The sequence below is a fragment of the Corticium candelabrum genome, chromosome 1 (assembly GCF_963422355.1).
Source record: "Corticium candelabrum chromosome 1, ooCorCand1.1, whole genome shotgun sequence".
Taxonomy (NCBI): Eukaryota; Metazoa; Porifera; class Homoscleromorpha; order Homosclerophorida; family Plakinidae; genus Corticium; species Corticium candelabrum.
This window is the reverse complement of record NC_085085.1, coordinates 1,287,717-1,303,035: the sequence shown is the minus strand read 5'-3', so window position 1 is coordinate 1,303,035 and position 15,319 is coordinate 1,287,717. Positions and strand designations below refer to the sequence as shown.

Sequence of the window (15,319 nt, the reverse complement as noted above, 5' to 3'; positions counted from 1 at the left end):
TTATGGTCTGTAAATCTTTTGGCTTCTAATCCCTACACAGATTACATATGTTGAAGATTGTGACATATTGGGTGTATAATTAGATCGAGTCAACACTAACATAAATAGGTGACTGTCAATCAAGCCACAAAATGGTTTATAGTGGCACTATAAGCTTTGCCATAACTGGCCTACTCAATTTAAATAGCCATAAGATGTACACTCTACAAACACACGTCATTGTGTGCTGGCAACTAAAGTATTACAACTCTGTTAACCCAAAACTTTGACAATCACAAATTCTAAAAAATTGTTAGCAACACATGCTTCAGCAAACCAACACATTCTTGACACAGCTGTATAATACAGGGTAATCCCAATGAGTACAGCTATCATTATGCGGCGATTTCCTTAGCACTTGGATGTGCAACCCCCTGTCACCACATGTTACCACATGTTGTGTGTATGGTACATGTGACTTGCTGCAACAAAGTTTGCCATTAACCTAAGGTTCTTGGAATCAATCAAATTACAATGGAAGGTGTTCATTGACTGAAGCAAATCTAAGCCTAAGTGGCATCACTGAGCCTCCAAATTGAAGCCAGCTGCTGAGGTTATATACAAAACAAATAGTCTACTACTAATATAGAAATAAACAAAACCCACCCAAGCCACTATCGTTTGATTTTGTGTAGTCTGGTAAGTCCATGCATGTAGGAGATGAAACGTGTGAGATGGGCCTATCCTTCATATAAATAAAATAGCCCATTGAGTTTCGTTTCAAACTTGGAAAACATTTTCATCATGTAGAGCCTCTGAGGTAACTATCGTGATAAGATTTAATCAATTAATGGATTTCAAAAAGGATGACATGTATATTTGCTGTTTGTATCAGGGAACAAATGTCTCAGATATGCTCACCAACATATCATTGTAAGATCACCTGCACCAAAATGGCTAGAAAGATATCACTCAACTGCAGTTCGACAGACCAACGAATGCATATCTGTCAATACATGAACGCATGTTTATACCCTCATACGGGCACCTAAAGTACAAATTTCTGTGGAGTATATCTTACTCAACAGGTTAAAAACTGTCCATCTAATAACACATATGACCTAATTGACATGTGGCAGTTTTCACCAAGAAATATTGGCAGAGGTGACAGAGGTATGTTATCATCATTGCTGTGATCATTCCTTGTGTTCAAAACAAGCATATTATTTGTATCAGTGTAAAGTAGAAATGCATCTAGACAGCAAAGTATCTACCCGCACAACTGTAGATGCTCCCGAAAGTGTGACATTGGCACCAGCATCTCATAATTGCAGCATTTTGATCTCCTTTGGTTGTGCTCCTGTGGGTTCACCTGTGATAACCAACAATCAAAGTTAAATACGAGTATATAATTTTGCGTATCAAAGTGATTACTCTAGTTCTAGGTGGTGAAAGGCTCGGTGATCTAGAGAATGGCCATATGAAGACCCTGGCTGAACCAATCCGCTCTGCTCAGGAACAACAGAGTGTACCCGCATCAACAGGTGATTCTATCAGCTAAGGTCACACAAGACCCTGAGTAGCTCGAGGCTGCCACCTTCTGCTAGCTTTGGATACTTCTTCGTAAGTCTGGCACCAAATTCTGCGCTGTTAGTTATCAAAATCTTCAAAAGATATTTCTCTCTCTCCAAGACCAGCATGCTCCAGGTATAGTATCGATCTTGACTCACCCATTTCAAACATACGTTGTATGTCAGGATGGTCGCCTTCTCTCCACATATCGTTGTGACAATTGAGCATCAAATTCATGCACTGCACTATGTGCACGTGCTAATCTATGCAGATTTATCCACTCCTACTTGTTTTGACCCAATCAATTAAGCTCTGATTGCAGACACAATCATACGTTAAGACTACCGGAAAGCACACAAAATTAGAAGGCAAGCAACTTTATAACCGCCTTTCTTACCTTCTAGCTAAGCTACTGCGCTCTACCATGCTCCTCGGCAGTTCTATGTGCATAGGGAAATTAAGTAGCGTTTCTGGACTGTAGTGTTGCCCATTCCAAAATAATGAGAAAGGCTATATACACTGGCATCACACTCTCTGCCTGTCTGTCTGTCTGTCTGTCTGTCTGTCTGTCTGTTTAGATAGATTATTTGATTCTGACATTCAAGGCCAAGTCCATTAGTTAATCTATGACTTTGTTGTTTGCAAGGACTGGTTTACTTTCAAAAAATGATAGCATATGCACAAGTAAAGTCTGTATGAGAATAAAGTGTCTGTCTGTCTGTCTGTCTGTCTGTCTGTCTGTCTGTCTGTCTGTCTGTCTGTTAGTCTGTCTGTCTGTCTACTTCACTTTGTCAGTTCTGTGCTAGCTCATCTTCAGTAGATATCGTATGTGCTTGACCCAAAATATCATCAATTCTAAGAGTAAAGTCAATGCAACTCGACAGTTATGGTTACTTAAATTGGTATCCGAAGGTTGTATATGCATGAGGATGGCAGCTCTCACTGTTAGATATAGTTGTGACAATCTATAGTATCAAATTCATGTACTAGCCTACGCTATGTGCATGCATATGTGCTAATCTATATGCAGATGTTCCACTCCTACTTGCTTAATTAATCAAGCTCTGATTGCATGCAGATACAATCATATTTGAGACAATTGGAAGAAAGCACACAAAATAGGAAAGCAAGCTTAAGCAACTTTACAGTCGTCTAGCTTTCCTACCTTCTAGCAACAGCACTCGATCGATCTACCATGCTCCCCGACAGTTCGATGTGCATAGAGAAAGTAGCGTTTCTGGCCTAGTGTTGCCCAATCTAAAAAACAAGATAGGCTTATATATGTTAATTGGCATCATGCTCTCCTGTCGTTGGCACACTTCAACTGTCTTAATACAGATCAACAAACAAACAGCTTTTTAGACAGTGGCAGAAGACAGACAGACAACAGACAAAAAAGGCAAAACATGAACAACTCAAGCTACCTAGTTGGACGCTCAACATCCAACTACAGCACTTCCAGAACATGGGGAGAGCAAGGAAGGAAATTCTTGAGAAAACTTGCCAACATGCAGATCAACAAACAAAGCATGCAGGAAGATCAAATGCAGCAGAATTCATAGACTTCTGGAGAAAACGACTGTCGTTCAACTACAAAAGTGCAATAATATTGCACAAGTGATGTTTAATTAATTAAGAAACTGCCTGGACTGTGCGATAGACCTTGAATGCTATATTTAATAATAGTTTGATCTAAGAAATATACATATACATACATACATACATACATATACATATACATATACATATATATATATATATATATATATATATATATATATATATATATATATATATATATATATGATGTTGGACAGACAGACAGACAAACAAACAGACAGACAAACAGGCGCACAGGCAAACAGATTTTGTATTTCCATAAAACTAAATAGTCTGACTTGCATTTACACATACAAACAGCTAGTCGATGTCATTTTCAGACAGACAGACAGACAAACAGACAGAGTGGAACGACCGTACGCTGCAAAATTTATCGACTTCTGGTCCAAACGCTTTTCTGTTCAGCTCCAGAAGTGTAATGCTAGAGTCATCTCTAAAAAGGTATCTTCGCTGTCTGAAGCAGGGGCGTAGCGGCATGAGCTAGACCAGGCTATAGCACCCTCATTTGTAGGCGTGGTCATAAAAATTGTGGACTGTAAATACGTGTGAGGACCAAAGCTGTATATAGTATAGATACACCACCCTTTTTTCCAGCCTAGCTCTGCCACTAGAAGCCAATAAAGTGGGCGTGTCCATAAAAGTAGGCGTGTCACGCAGCATTGTGAAGTTTAGCCCCCAATTCTAGAGGTCACGCTACACGCCTGTCTGAAGGCAACAGATGTGACCTCTTTGTCACCCTGTACTTCAGCCACTAGCTGGTACTAGAGGCTTTGCTTGTATACTGTAGCTTTTAAATTAATTAAGTGTAGTCCTCACTTTGTTACACGAGTTTCAATTTTAGCTTAGTTTAGTCGATGACTACTAGTAGTTGGACAGTACATAGTACCCTGCATTGTGAAATGTATCATAGATAAAAGTTCAAGTATATGTGATTGACTGACAGACAAACAACTTGGTTTTCGAACATTTTGGACGTTGGGGAATAGCGAAGAGAACTTTCTTTGCCAGATCTCACTAAGATCACGTGATGAAGATGGAAAGCTGAATTCGATTGAATTTAAAATGTACAGGCGGCGAATACTATTGCAACGTTGTAATGTTATTGACAGTAGTGTTTTAGCTAAAAAGATTGACGGAATCGTTTTTAGTAAAGACTCTGTAGATGATATAGCTACAAACATCAGATGACTGTTCGTTAGAGTTTTTCTTCTACGACCACTATGGTTGTTTATCTTGAACTCTAGCGTAGTGTTATATGTAGCCTTTTCTGTAATAGCGTTGATGTTTTCAATAAATGTTCTTGTTTGACAGACAGACAGACAGATAGACAGACAGACAGACAGACGATGGGACTGACGGACGGACGGACACAGACAGCAAGCAGATAACTCTCTCTATAAGCTATACATCAAGGCTGACATTACGTAGACTCTAACCTACACATGTAGTGAAAAAACTATAATTACGTATAAAGCAACCTACCAGTAACCTCTAGGCTACAGTTATACGGTCGACATCACTACACCAACGCCTCATGTACAGACCCATGGCCAGATAGTGTTCACACCACCATAAACAGTGACGTCACCTATACTTATCCGGGAATGTCGAAGTCCACTAGTACTCTCCAGTCTCTTCTGTGCCTAGCTGTTCTGGTTCATTTGTTTGCCCGTTCCGTGAGACCTTTTCTTAGGACGCACACTGTACGATCTAGATCTGCTGGAGGCAACCGCATCATACGCGGTACGACCTACACTTCCGTACTTACAATGTATACGAAAAACAAAGAACGGCAAAAACGACGACACGCGTTGTGGGTGTGAAGGTATGGACGGAAGAATGTTGTAAAGACGGAACATCCGCTGTCAAGTGCGTCTTATACGCTGCACACTCTCTCGAGCTCTTAATTAATTAATCAGCTGAGCCGTACGTGCAGACCGAGACGTTGTCTAGCTCTTTAATTAATTAAGAGATGGGCAACAGTGGGTCTGACAAAGGGATTTGCGTTGGGAATCCAATGTGCTGGCTGCTCTTATTGCTCACAGCTTCACTAATTGTCAATGTAGTGTTTGCTGTATTTGGTTATTTAGCAGTGACGAATCTGCAGAATAACGTTCGAGATCTGCAGAATGATATGGCTGATGTGCAACGACATCAGACCATAGCAAGTGGGATGAAAGAAGAGATGAGTGAAATGTTGTCGAACAATGCAGCAGACAGAGAGAAAAAATCCGCATCGTCTTCCTCTTCTTCATTTCGTCTTACAGCTGATGTTGGGTCAGTGTTTGTATCTGCTATAAAGCGTATGTGTAAACGAGGAACTGTCTGCATCCCGGGAGCAAAAGGAGAAGCTGGACAGCCAGGTAGAGATGGCTTACCAGGTACAACTGGCAGAGACGGTCCTGTGGGTTTACGTGGTCTGCCTGGTAAGCCTGGAGCTAAGGGAATGGGATTACCTGGAAAGCAAGGTCCAATAGGTGGGAAGGGAGAGAAAGGAGAAAGAGGGAGCCAAGGTGAACGAGGATATACTGGTGACAAGGGAGAAAGAGGAATGACGGGAGAAAAAGGCAATAATGGGATACGAGGAGAGAAAGGAGAATTAAGAGAATCGGGTGAATCAGGAGAATCGGGTGAATCGGGGAAATCAGAAACACCGAGTCAGTGTAATGCAACAAATCATCAAGTCTTGTCTCACATATGGAGGAAAGTTTCATCAACTAAGGATGAGTTTGGGTATCATCGTGATGGAGATGGATTTCATGGATTTCGACCAGGATGGCATGTATTTGATGCTAGTATTGGAGGAGGAATGCCTGAGACATGCCCACCAACACATCGTTGTGGAACATATGGACCAGGATGGCTGAATGGGTCTCACCCAACTGCAGTTGGACAGACCAGCAAGGAAACGGTTTGTTTTCACTGGAACGACGACTGCTGTTTTCGGCAGGTTACTGTTGACATCACCAATTGTGGACAATTCTATGCATATAATTTGCCAAATGAACCTTACGGTGGTGGTTTTGCTTATTGCAGCAATGCATAATAAGAAAGCAGCTAATTAATGGCAAACGCTTGTGATATCTTGAATAATTGAATAAAATCATTGCATGTTCCATGTTCCATTGACATCTCAACATCATGAGAGTTTCTAACCAAGGACTTACTATTATCTTTAGTCTGTTCAAGTGTTGGCAGTCACAAAGCTGTGTTTGGTCCCAGTTGTGTTGCTGTTGCTGTTTTCCTTACACAAGTCGCTACAGAGGGACATCTCTATATCAGCCAATGCATTCAACACAGACTGTTGATTTTGACAAACATTGAGATAAATATTGCAAACTTGCTACAGCTCTGCGCATGCGCTAGCATGAGTGCGCTTCTCTAGAACATTAGATATCATATGCACAGCACTGTATTTTGTACACACCAAGGCCCCTATTTGTTGCATGTCTGTTTCTCATCACCTAATTGAATGCGAGATAACAAACATCATTCTGTGAATACAAGAAAAGCCAAAAAACACACGGTAAACGATTTCATTGGCTGTACTTTAAATACATTATAAACACATAATAATGCGATCAAAGTTAGTAGTCCCAAAATATTCTGAGGGTCCAAAGTTTGTTCAAAACATACCTCACCCTAACAAAGCAAATAACACTGCCTTATTTGGCAAAGCTTCATACTCGCAATCTCGTTGTCCTCCAGACAATTACTATCATTTACTAACTCTCTAGACAATGTCATACTAAAAACTGCAACACATGCTTGAAACTGCAGTTTAACTAAACTTTGCTAACTACCCATTCAATCATTTATACAACCAAAACACAAACAGCCAACTTCATATACCAGCTGCCAGCTCATTCTTGAGCAACTCTGTATTCAACTTTACATAAATAAATCAGAAGTATTTGGTGCCGAAACTACTTGTATAATCTTGTTACCATGGCAACCATCAATTTCAAACAACTACTGTTCTACTCAACAAAGCAAAGTGTCCACGTTTATTCCAGCAAGATATTCTTTGTCTTTCTCCCTCACTGCACAATAGTCATCATCGTCAACTTCCTGACGATTTCGTTTGATCGATAGCACAAATCTTCTAGACGATTTCCAAGGGTCCGTCTTTCTACATTTCTTATGTTTAGCAGGTATTGCAAAGAGAGGCGTAAACTCAGACCTCAAAGTTAATAGTTCCGATGTGACGTCACCAACAGCAAATTCGTGCGTGGGCGGCTCCAGAAAATCTAGAGACATTCAACACTAGCCTAGTACACAATAGCAAAAACTGAAAAACGCATACCTTCAAACGGATTGATTTCGTCGAAATCTTCCTGCTCGGAATGTTTCTGTACCGTCGCTCGGCTCGTAGCAACTTTGCGCGTGCGCAGAGCGGGAGTGCCAGTAAACGCTGCCGAACTCATCGGTTTCGACACGCTCTTTCGCGCTGTCGCTGGACGTTTAGATGATTTAGTCACGTCGTTGCTCACGTTTCCAAGCGGCTTGCGAGCAGGAGTGGCGAACGCAACGGAACGTCGCTCCTGCAGTCCGGACGCCTGTTGTTTGACCGTAGAACGAGACACTGACGCATTTTCGTCAAAGACCGACGACTGAACGCTATTCATTGCGCTGAAATGAACCCAACAAGCAACACAAACGCTGTGAGAGAGCGCGCTAACCGGTCATTTGATTGAACCAATTAGAGAGCAGGAGAGCAAGAACCCGGATGTAAATTAAAAATTACTTGTACTGTGTACTATACGTACATAAAACCTGAGCTAAAATCAACAAGTTTAAGTTAATACATAGAGACAATCTTTTATTTAATTTACGCTCTTTTTGTTTTGCAAGACTCTAACCACGTGACAAAGATCCCGGATAAGCTTGTTCTGAGTTTGTTCTTTTCGCTAGTAAACGTTACTGTTCTTGGTCTGAATTTTGTCTACATGGTTTCTGCTATATGTACAACGATTAGCTGTGCGGTAAAATGGCTCTGTTTACTGTCAATCGTTACATGGGAAACGAAGACAGTCAAGATGGGTCAACGGTAGACGCATCTGTTGTTGAACAACGTCTGTCCGCCTTACACAAGCAAGCTGAAACAAGAAAACGGAAAAGAAGCAGTAGTGAGCTTTCAGTGCACGTGGAAAACCACGTGACATCTCTGGATAGACAACTGGAAACAAGAAAACCTAAAAAGACAACAAAGAAAGGAATAATTAAGAAACGGTTAAAAGACAATAAACTAGACAAAGAGGCGGGTAAATCTGATGACAAATCTTTAGTGGCAATGGATAGTGTTGAGTTCCAGACAAACACTGAACAAGTTGGAAATGCGAGTGAGCAGAAACATGACATCGAGCATCAAGCTGTTGAAAATGCGGATCGAGTAGACAGCACGTTGTCATCTGAGATTGGTGATGGGCACGTAGCGAGTTCTCGTCAAACTGAATTTGTAGTTTTAGGTAAGGATTCTCGAAAGCGTCGTGTCAAGAAAGTTGCTCCAATACTTCCCGACTGGCTACTTCATCCGAGGGAGATAAGTTCGGATCTTGTCAACAATCTGTTTGCAATAGACAGTATTGGGTTGTCTGACCAATTAGTGAAGACTTTGAAACAGCAGAAAATTGTGTCTTTCTTTCCTGTACAAAGCTCGGTTATCCCGTTCATACTTTCGTCCTTGTGTGGTCCATTGCTATCAACACATGGTGGATATCAACCGAGAGACGTTTGTGTCTCGGCTCCGACAGGCAGCGGGAAGACGCTTGCATACGTTCTTCCTATCATCCAGTGTATGCAACAAGTTGTTGTGCGACGGTTGAGAGCTCTCGTTATTTTGCCGACACGAGACTTGGCTTCTCAAGTTAGTCACGTGTTTCATACATTTTCTAAGGGAACTAATGTGAAAGTGGGATTAGTGACCGGTCAACAGAGATTTACAAAGGAACAGCAGATGCTGGTGGTGCAATGTCAAGTGGATGGGGGTGAGAAGGAGAGTTTGGTTGATATTTTAGTGACGACGCCAGGACGGCTTGTTGATCACGTGACCTCTACACCTGGTTTCAGTCTCAAGCATGTTAGATTCATAGTGATTGATGAGGCGGATCGCCTTCTTGACGAGTCATTTCAGGATTGGCTTCAAAATGTTTTTACGGCGTGTGGAATGATGTTAGACGCTCCGTCTTCTCATCTCTCATTTGACTCTCGACTTCATGTTTCATCTGCTGCCATTACGGATACATTTCACATGATTCACAAGCCACTACAGAAGCTCCTTTTCTCAGCAACTCTATCTCAGGACCCAGAAAAGCTTGCCAGTCTTCATCTGTTTAGACCCATTTTGTTTGCTAGTCGACACGCTATGGATACAAGTGGTGCATCCAGTGCATCTAAAGGCATCTATCGGACATCTCAACAATACTCAACTCCTGATACATTGAAAGAGCATTACATTATCTGCAAAAGCGGAGAGAAACCACTCGTGTTGCTCTACTTGCTTACAGACCTTGGCCTTTCACACGTGCTTTGTTTCACCGGATCGGTTGAATCAACTCATCGCCTCTTTCTTCTTCTCAAATTGTTTGGGTCCATCAACGTGGCTGAGTTTTCCTCATCATTAACTCAACGACAGCGTCAATCAGTCGTATCCGGGTTTAGACAGGGAGACATACAGATTCTTGTATGTTCGGACGCTATGGCTCGAGGAATGGACATCGAGAACGCAGATCATGTGGTAAGTTATGATGCTCCTCGGTATATGAAGACGTATGTGCATCGTGTCGGTCGTACGGCAAGAGCTGGAAGAGAAGGAAACGCTTATGTCATTGTGAGGGAAGAAGAAGCTTATCATTTTAAGCGAATGATGAGATCGAATGGCAAGAAGTTGATGAAGATTAAGATCAAACTAGAACAGTTGGATGGACTAGTGGAACGATATCAAAAAACTCTGGAAGAGCTAGAAAGTGCCATGCAAAAGGAAAAATGATACTGACATGTTTGATATGGTTAGTTCTGTTGACATGTGCATAATTTTTATTTTGGACATGTAAAAATTGAAAGATAAATATATAATTTTGAATTGCTCAGTGGACAGGGCCCACATCCTGCATGCTTGCCTGGATACCTCTTTGCCTGTTAGTTGCTCGACTGGTTCCCCGTTTACCTGCCTGTTTGCCTCTTTGTCTGTTTGTCCATGCATCTGCTTGTCTGTCTGTCTGTCTGTCTGTCTGTATGTATGTATGTATGTGTCCCTGGCTCATCCGTGGAGTCAGGACATTATTAGGAGGCTAGCAAGGAAAATGGTCATGCTGTCGCGACAAGAAAATGAAAAAATATTCAGAAAAGCTTGTTCCACGAGGATATGTATCAAGACGTGTTCCTCTTGTGATAGAACATTTTGGGAGGTGGGGCACAAAGGCAGAGTATTTTGCAGCATTTGTCACAACAGTCAGCAAATCCAAAAGCCAATTTTAATGCTTCCATGTTCATGTCGTATTGGAGAAACAGATTTTCTACAATTCTGCAAAGATGCAATGCCAAAGTTATCCTTAGAAAACTTTCAAAACTGTCACCTAATCATGGTGATTTAGATAGATTTTTTGATTTTGACATTCAAAGTCAAGTCCGTTAGTTAATGACTTTGTTGTTTGCAAGGACTGATTTGTATTTAAGAAATCCTAGCATATGTACAAGTAGAATCTGTATGAGAATAAATTATCTGTCTGTCTGTCTGTCTACTTCACTTTGTCAATTTCAATGCTAATTTATTCCTGACAAATTTTTTGCGTGTGCTTGACCAAAAAGATCAATTCCCTAGATATTGCTGAAATGGGCTTGCTACAGGCATGCAAATAACTGAAATTACACTGTACGTTCAAATAATCTAAAATATTTCTTATTAATTTATTTTAATTATTAATTAATAATTAGGATTAATTGTCTTAATTGTATTAGTGTTACGTTAACTGTAATTAGTACTAATTGTCATAGACTACTATTATGTAGATCTACTTCCCCCGCCTGTTGTTGTCATTTGCTATCACATAGTCGTAAAATAATTCACATGCATTGATTTGGTTCCGTTTTCATTGCTCTAGTTGATGGTTGGTCTGTCTGATGCAGAGCCCGGATCTAATCTCGGTCACTCGTTCTCTGCCAAATAGCTGCAGCCAGACCTACCTGCTACGCTAGCGTCATAGTTCTACTGGATAGCAACTAGGTAGAGCGGGTCACGTCAGCATCTGTCGTAACGTTGCTGCTGTAGAACTTGAAAACTGATCGCACCTATTCTCGGTCACAGAGTATCATATCTCGGTCAGTGCTTGCCATCTCGTTTCTACAACTCCGTTTGAGACGCAAGTCATCTCTGTCGATAGGCTCATTATATGACTTCCTTTCACCAAACTGTTGGTTTTGTCTTGTCAACTCTACTCTCGCAGACAACGAAGAAAACGAATGACTCACGGGACATATCTCGGTCACCTGATCTCGAGTGATTTTCTCTCTTCAGACGCAGATCTGAGACGTTCTTTTTGGCTAATGTTATAGTCATCACCGCTGGCTACTATACCTATGGGGTGATGTCAGTGCTCATTGTACTGTTGCTACGGCAGAACGTAAAACCTGAGAGACAAATGGTCGGACATCCGGGATTGTATCTCGGTTAGTCGCTTTCTACAAGACGAATTGAGACGCTAGTCATGTCTGTTGAAAGGTTCGCTTTGGATGTTTATGCCACTGAATAGCCTGTTTTGTCTCTTCAGTTTTTACTGTTGCAGGGCGGTGAGAAAGGGATGGCGTACGGGACATAATGTTCGCGGTCACGCGATTTTTAGGTTGTATAGTATTGTGTGATTTTTAGTCTACTGTTGTTCTAGAGCTATATTGTCACGAATGTGTCAGTCTAACTTACTATTTGTAGCACTTCAAACATGCAACGTGATGACTCTGAATTTTCACATTTTGTTGGCATGCAGGTAATTAATTAACCAGAGAGTATTCCTTCCTGTTTCTACATTCTTGACTGGCAGATCTAATGATTCTTTATCTTGGATGGGATGATTGATGATTTTATCAAGTAGAATTGCACACAAACTTCTTTTTGCATTTATCCCTATCAGAGTTATGCTGAAAACTTATGAAAATGGTGACATGTTGCCAAAGAGAAAATAATCTTTCTCATGACACAGTTCTGAGTCTGAGACAGTTATGAAGTTGTGTGACAGAATGATAATTAGTCCAGTGAAGATATCCAACGACCCTTCTGTGTATAGAACTAAGCAGTGCATGTTGTTGATAATAACTGATGTAGCTAAAATCTTACAATCAACAAAATCGTAGTACGTACACAGTTTACAAGTATGCAGAGTCCTGGCATACTGAAAAGGCATCTTGTGATATTCAACTTGTGCCAGAATGGATTCAATGTCTAGCTCCATGATGATCAATTAGAAAAACATAGTTCAGACAGAACAACTAACGTTTGCCAACACAGTCAAATTACTAGAATCTGCTATAGTTCTACAAATTCACTACAAAACACTTTCAATCAGCCTTAGTCGACTGTGACCGTATGCACAATGCTCAATGAAGGTAAGACCACTTACCTGAAAGCTGTAGAACCCAAGAAGTGCGCTCATACTGTGACCGAGATTATGTCCCGTAGGTCGATCACCTTTCTCACCGCCCTGCAACCTGAAGAGACAAAACCGGCTATTCAGTGGCATAAACATCTAAAGCGAACCTTTCAACAGAAATGACTAACGTCTCAATTCGTCTTGTAGAAATGCGATGAAAGCGACTGACCGAGATATGATCCCGGATGTCCAACTATTTGTCTCTCAGATTTCACGTTCTGCCGCAGCAACAGTACGATGACCACTAACATCACCCCGTAGGTCTAGTAGCCAGCGGTGATGACTATAACATGAGCGAAAAGAACGCCTCAGATCTGCGTCTGAAGAGAGAAAATCACTCGAGATCAGGTGACCGAGATTATGTCCCGTGAGTCATCCGTCTTCTTCGTTGTCTGCGAGAGTAGAGGTTGACAAGACAAAACCAACATTTTGGCGAAAGGAAGTCATATAATGAGCCTATCGACAGAGATGACTTGCGTCTCAAATGGAGTTGTAGAAACGAGATGGCAAGCACTGACCGAGATATGATACTCTGTGACCGAGAATAGGTGCAATCAGTTTTCAAGTTCTACAGCAGCAACGTTACGACAGATGCTGACGTGACCCGTTCTACCTAATTGCTATCCAATAGAACTATGACGCTAGCGTAGCAGCTAGGTCTGGCTGCAGCTATTTGGCAGAGCGAGTGACCGAGAATAGATCCGGGACTCTACCGCGTGATGTTACCGCACATCTTAGCTACCACTGTAACCAGCGTTGAGCGTTGACGGTCATGCAGCTGTTTGAGTTGTGTTAACTAGTCATGCCGCTGCGTCGAAATCTCTTGAGCAAGGAGGCTCCGACCTACGACTCCCGGTTCCGGTACACACACACACATGCTGTTCTCCAAACACGGTACCGTGACATGTGGTGTGAGATCCGGTATGTGAGATCTGGTGTATGTTGCACTCGTTGTAACGGAAGGATTGTTGTAAAGACATAACATCCGCTCTCAAATATGCTCTAAATGCTGCACACGTCTGCAGTCTGCATCAGTTGAATTTGATTGCATGCAGAGGATTTGTCTTGATCACAATGCGCAGAAGTGGATCTGATGAGAAACCGTGTGCTTCCAATAGAACATGTTGGCTGATTACATTGTTAACAGCTTCGGTGATCACAAATTTTATATTCAGTGCAGTTGGTTTTCTGTTAGTAAGAAATCTGCACGATGCTGTTGTGGATCTTCAAGATCAGCAGTCAGTAGCAAGTGAGATGAAGGAACGCATGAGTGACGTGTTATCAGTGTTTGCAACAACAGATAGAGAGAAGAGATCAGTATTGTCTTCCACTTCATCGTCTCGACTAGCAGTTGATGTTGGGTCAATGTTTATAGCAGCAATCAAAGGCATGTGCAGACCAGAAGGTGGTGTTTGCATTTCGGGATCAAAAGGAGAAGCTGGACAACCAGGCAGAGATGGGTTGCCAGGAAGAGATGGTTTACCAGGTAGAGATGGTTTACCTGGTGCTGCTACTGGTCATGTGGGTTTACGTGGTCCCCCTGGTAAGCCCGGAGCTAAGGGAACGGGATTGCCTGGAAAGCAAGGTCCAATAGGGATACCCGGTGGGAAGGGAGAGAAAGGGATGCACGGGGCTAAAGGGATTCAAGGAGAAAAGGGAGAGCGAGGGGGTAAGGGTGAAAGAGGATATGCTGGTCAAAAGGGACAGAAAGGAGAGAAAGGGAAGGTACAAGAAGTTATACCAAGTCACTGTAACCAAGGAAACCATCGAGTCTTAAATGATACTTGGAGGAAAACTTCATCTAGTATTTTTTACCTAGACCATCATAAGGATAGAGAAGGGTATGGCTTTCAACCAGGATGGCATGTATTTGCTGCTAGTATTGGGGGACAAATGCCCGAGACTTGCCCACCAAGGCGTCGTTGTGGAACAGGTGCACCAGGATGGCTAAACGGAACTCACCCAACTGCAATTGGACAGACCAGTAACGAAACAGTTTGTTTCAACTGGGATGACTGTTGTAAATGGCAGGTGACTGTTGAAATCACCAACTGTGGAGGATTTTACGTGTACAACTTGCCTAATGTACCATGTGACGACTGTAACTTAGCTTACTGTGGCAACGCTGAATGACACTGGCAGTTAAAAAGTTCTACAACTAGCTGAGTATGTTACTATGTAGTGCTCATGGTTTAAAGATACTTTGTAATCATACAGTTGCATGTGCAGTTCTCACGTTCAAATGTAGAAGAGCACAAGCACAAATCGACATAAACTGCAATGTACTAGGCAATGTTTTTCAATACTTACTGTACAAATTGTTGATTTCATCACGGAATATAGAGCATACAGTCCTGATCACAAGGCATGCATACTTTACCACTAGATGCTAGTAGTAAATATTCAGTGATCTTTTTCTCAAAGGTTCATTCAGAGATTCACTCTGTATTCAATAGCTCTTGTCATTTTTATGCACCAAACTAAGAATCCTCATGCATTTAGATCTTGGT

General features: G+C 41.7%; 4 protein-coding genes and 3 long non-coding RNA genes across 9 annotated transcripts; 4 read left to right on the top strand and 3 right to left on the bottom strand.

Moving 5' to 3' along the window:
* Window positions 1-839: 839 nt before the first annotated feature.
* LOC134181555 (uncharacterized) lies at window positions 840-4,738 on the bottom strand. Of its 3 annotated transcripts, XR_009970173.1 has the most exons (4): window positions 4,654-4,738; window positions 2,717-2,808; window positions 1,414-1,863; window positions 840-1,351 (listed from the first exon to the last, which is right to left on the bottom strand). It is a non-coding gene; the product is annotated as an uncharacterized LOC134181555 (long non-coding RNA). The 3 variants fall into 3 exon arrangements; XR_009970171.1 differs by lacking the exons at window positions 2,717-2,808; window positions 4,654-4,738 and having other exon boundaries at window positions 840-1,181; window positions 1,254-1,351; window positions 1,414-2,697; XR_009970172.1 differs by lacking the exons at window positions 2,717-2,808; window positions 4,654-4,738 and having other exon boundaries at window positions 1,414-1,643; window positions 1,710-2,697.
* Window positions 4,739-4,782: 44 nt separating this feature from the next.
* LOC134181534 (collagen alpha-2(V) chain-like) lies at window positions 4,783-6,292 on the top strand. The gene has a single exon (XM_062648812.1). The coding sequence runs from the start codon at window positions 5,144-5,146 to the stop codon at window positions 6,215-6,217; it is 1,074 nt and encodes a 357-aa protein (XP_062504796.1). The 5' UTR covers window positions 4,783-5,143; the 3' UTR covers window positions 6,218-6,292.
* A 722-nt stretch (window positions 6,293-7,014) lies between these two features.
* Window positions 7,015-7,842, bottom strand: LOC134181543 (uncharacterized). The gene is made up of 2 exons (XM_062648820.1): window positions 7,478-7,842; window positions 7,015-7,421 (listed from the first exon to the last, which is right to left on the bottom strand). The coding sequence occupies exons 1-2, from the start codon at window positions 7,797-7,799 to the stop codon at window positions 7,156-7,158; spliced, it is 588 nt and encodes a 195-aa protein (XP_062504804.1). The 5' UTR covers window positions 7,800-7,842; the 3' UTR covers window positions 7,015-7,155.
* Window positions 7,843-8,096: 254 nt separating this feature from the next.
* LOC134181524 (ATP-dependent RNA helicase DDX51-like) lies at window positions 8,097-10,259 on the top strand. Its single transcript, XM_062648802.1, has one exon. It carries the CDS (start codon window positions 8,162-8,164, stop codon window positions 10,157-10,159), a length of 1,998 nt encoding a protein of 665 aa, XP_062504786.1. The 5' UTR covers window positions 8,097-8,161; the 3' UTR covers window positions 10,160-10,259.
* Window positions 10,260-11,361: 1,102 nt separating this feature from the next.
* On the top strand, window positions 11,362-12,125 carry LOC134195426 (uncharacterized). The gene is made up of 2 exons (XR_009972372.1): window positions 11,362-11,487; window positions 11,550-12,125. It is a non-coding gene; the product is annotated as an uncharacterized LOC134195426 (long non-coding RNA).
* Window positions 12,126-12,402: 277 nt separating this feature from the next.
* On the bottom strand, window positions 12,403-13,467 carry LOC134193235 (uncharacterized). Its single transcript, XR_009972038.1, has 3 exons — window positions 13,328-13,467; window positions 12,917-13,265; window positions 12,403-12,860 (listed from the first exon to the last, which is right to left on the bottom strand). It is a non-coding gene; the product is annotated as an uncharacterized LOC134193235 (long non-coding RNA).
* A 273-nt stretch (window positions 13,468-13,740) lies between these two features.
* On the top strand, window positions 13,741-15,046 carry LOC134194127 (cuticle collagen dpy-13-like). Its single transcript, XM_062663039.1, has one exon. It carries the CDS (start codon window positions 13,884-13,886, stop codon window positions 14,940-14,942), a length of 1,059 nt encoding a protein of 352 aa, XP_062519023.1. The 5' UTR covers window positions 13,741-13,883; the 3' UTR covers window positions 14,943-15,046.
* Window positions 15,047-15,319: the final 273 nt, after the last annotated feature.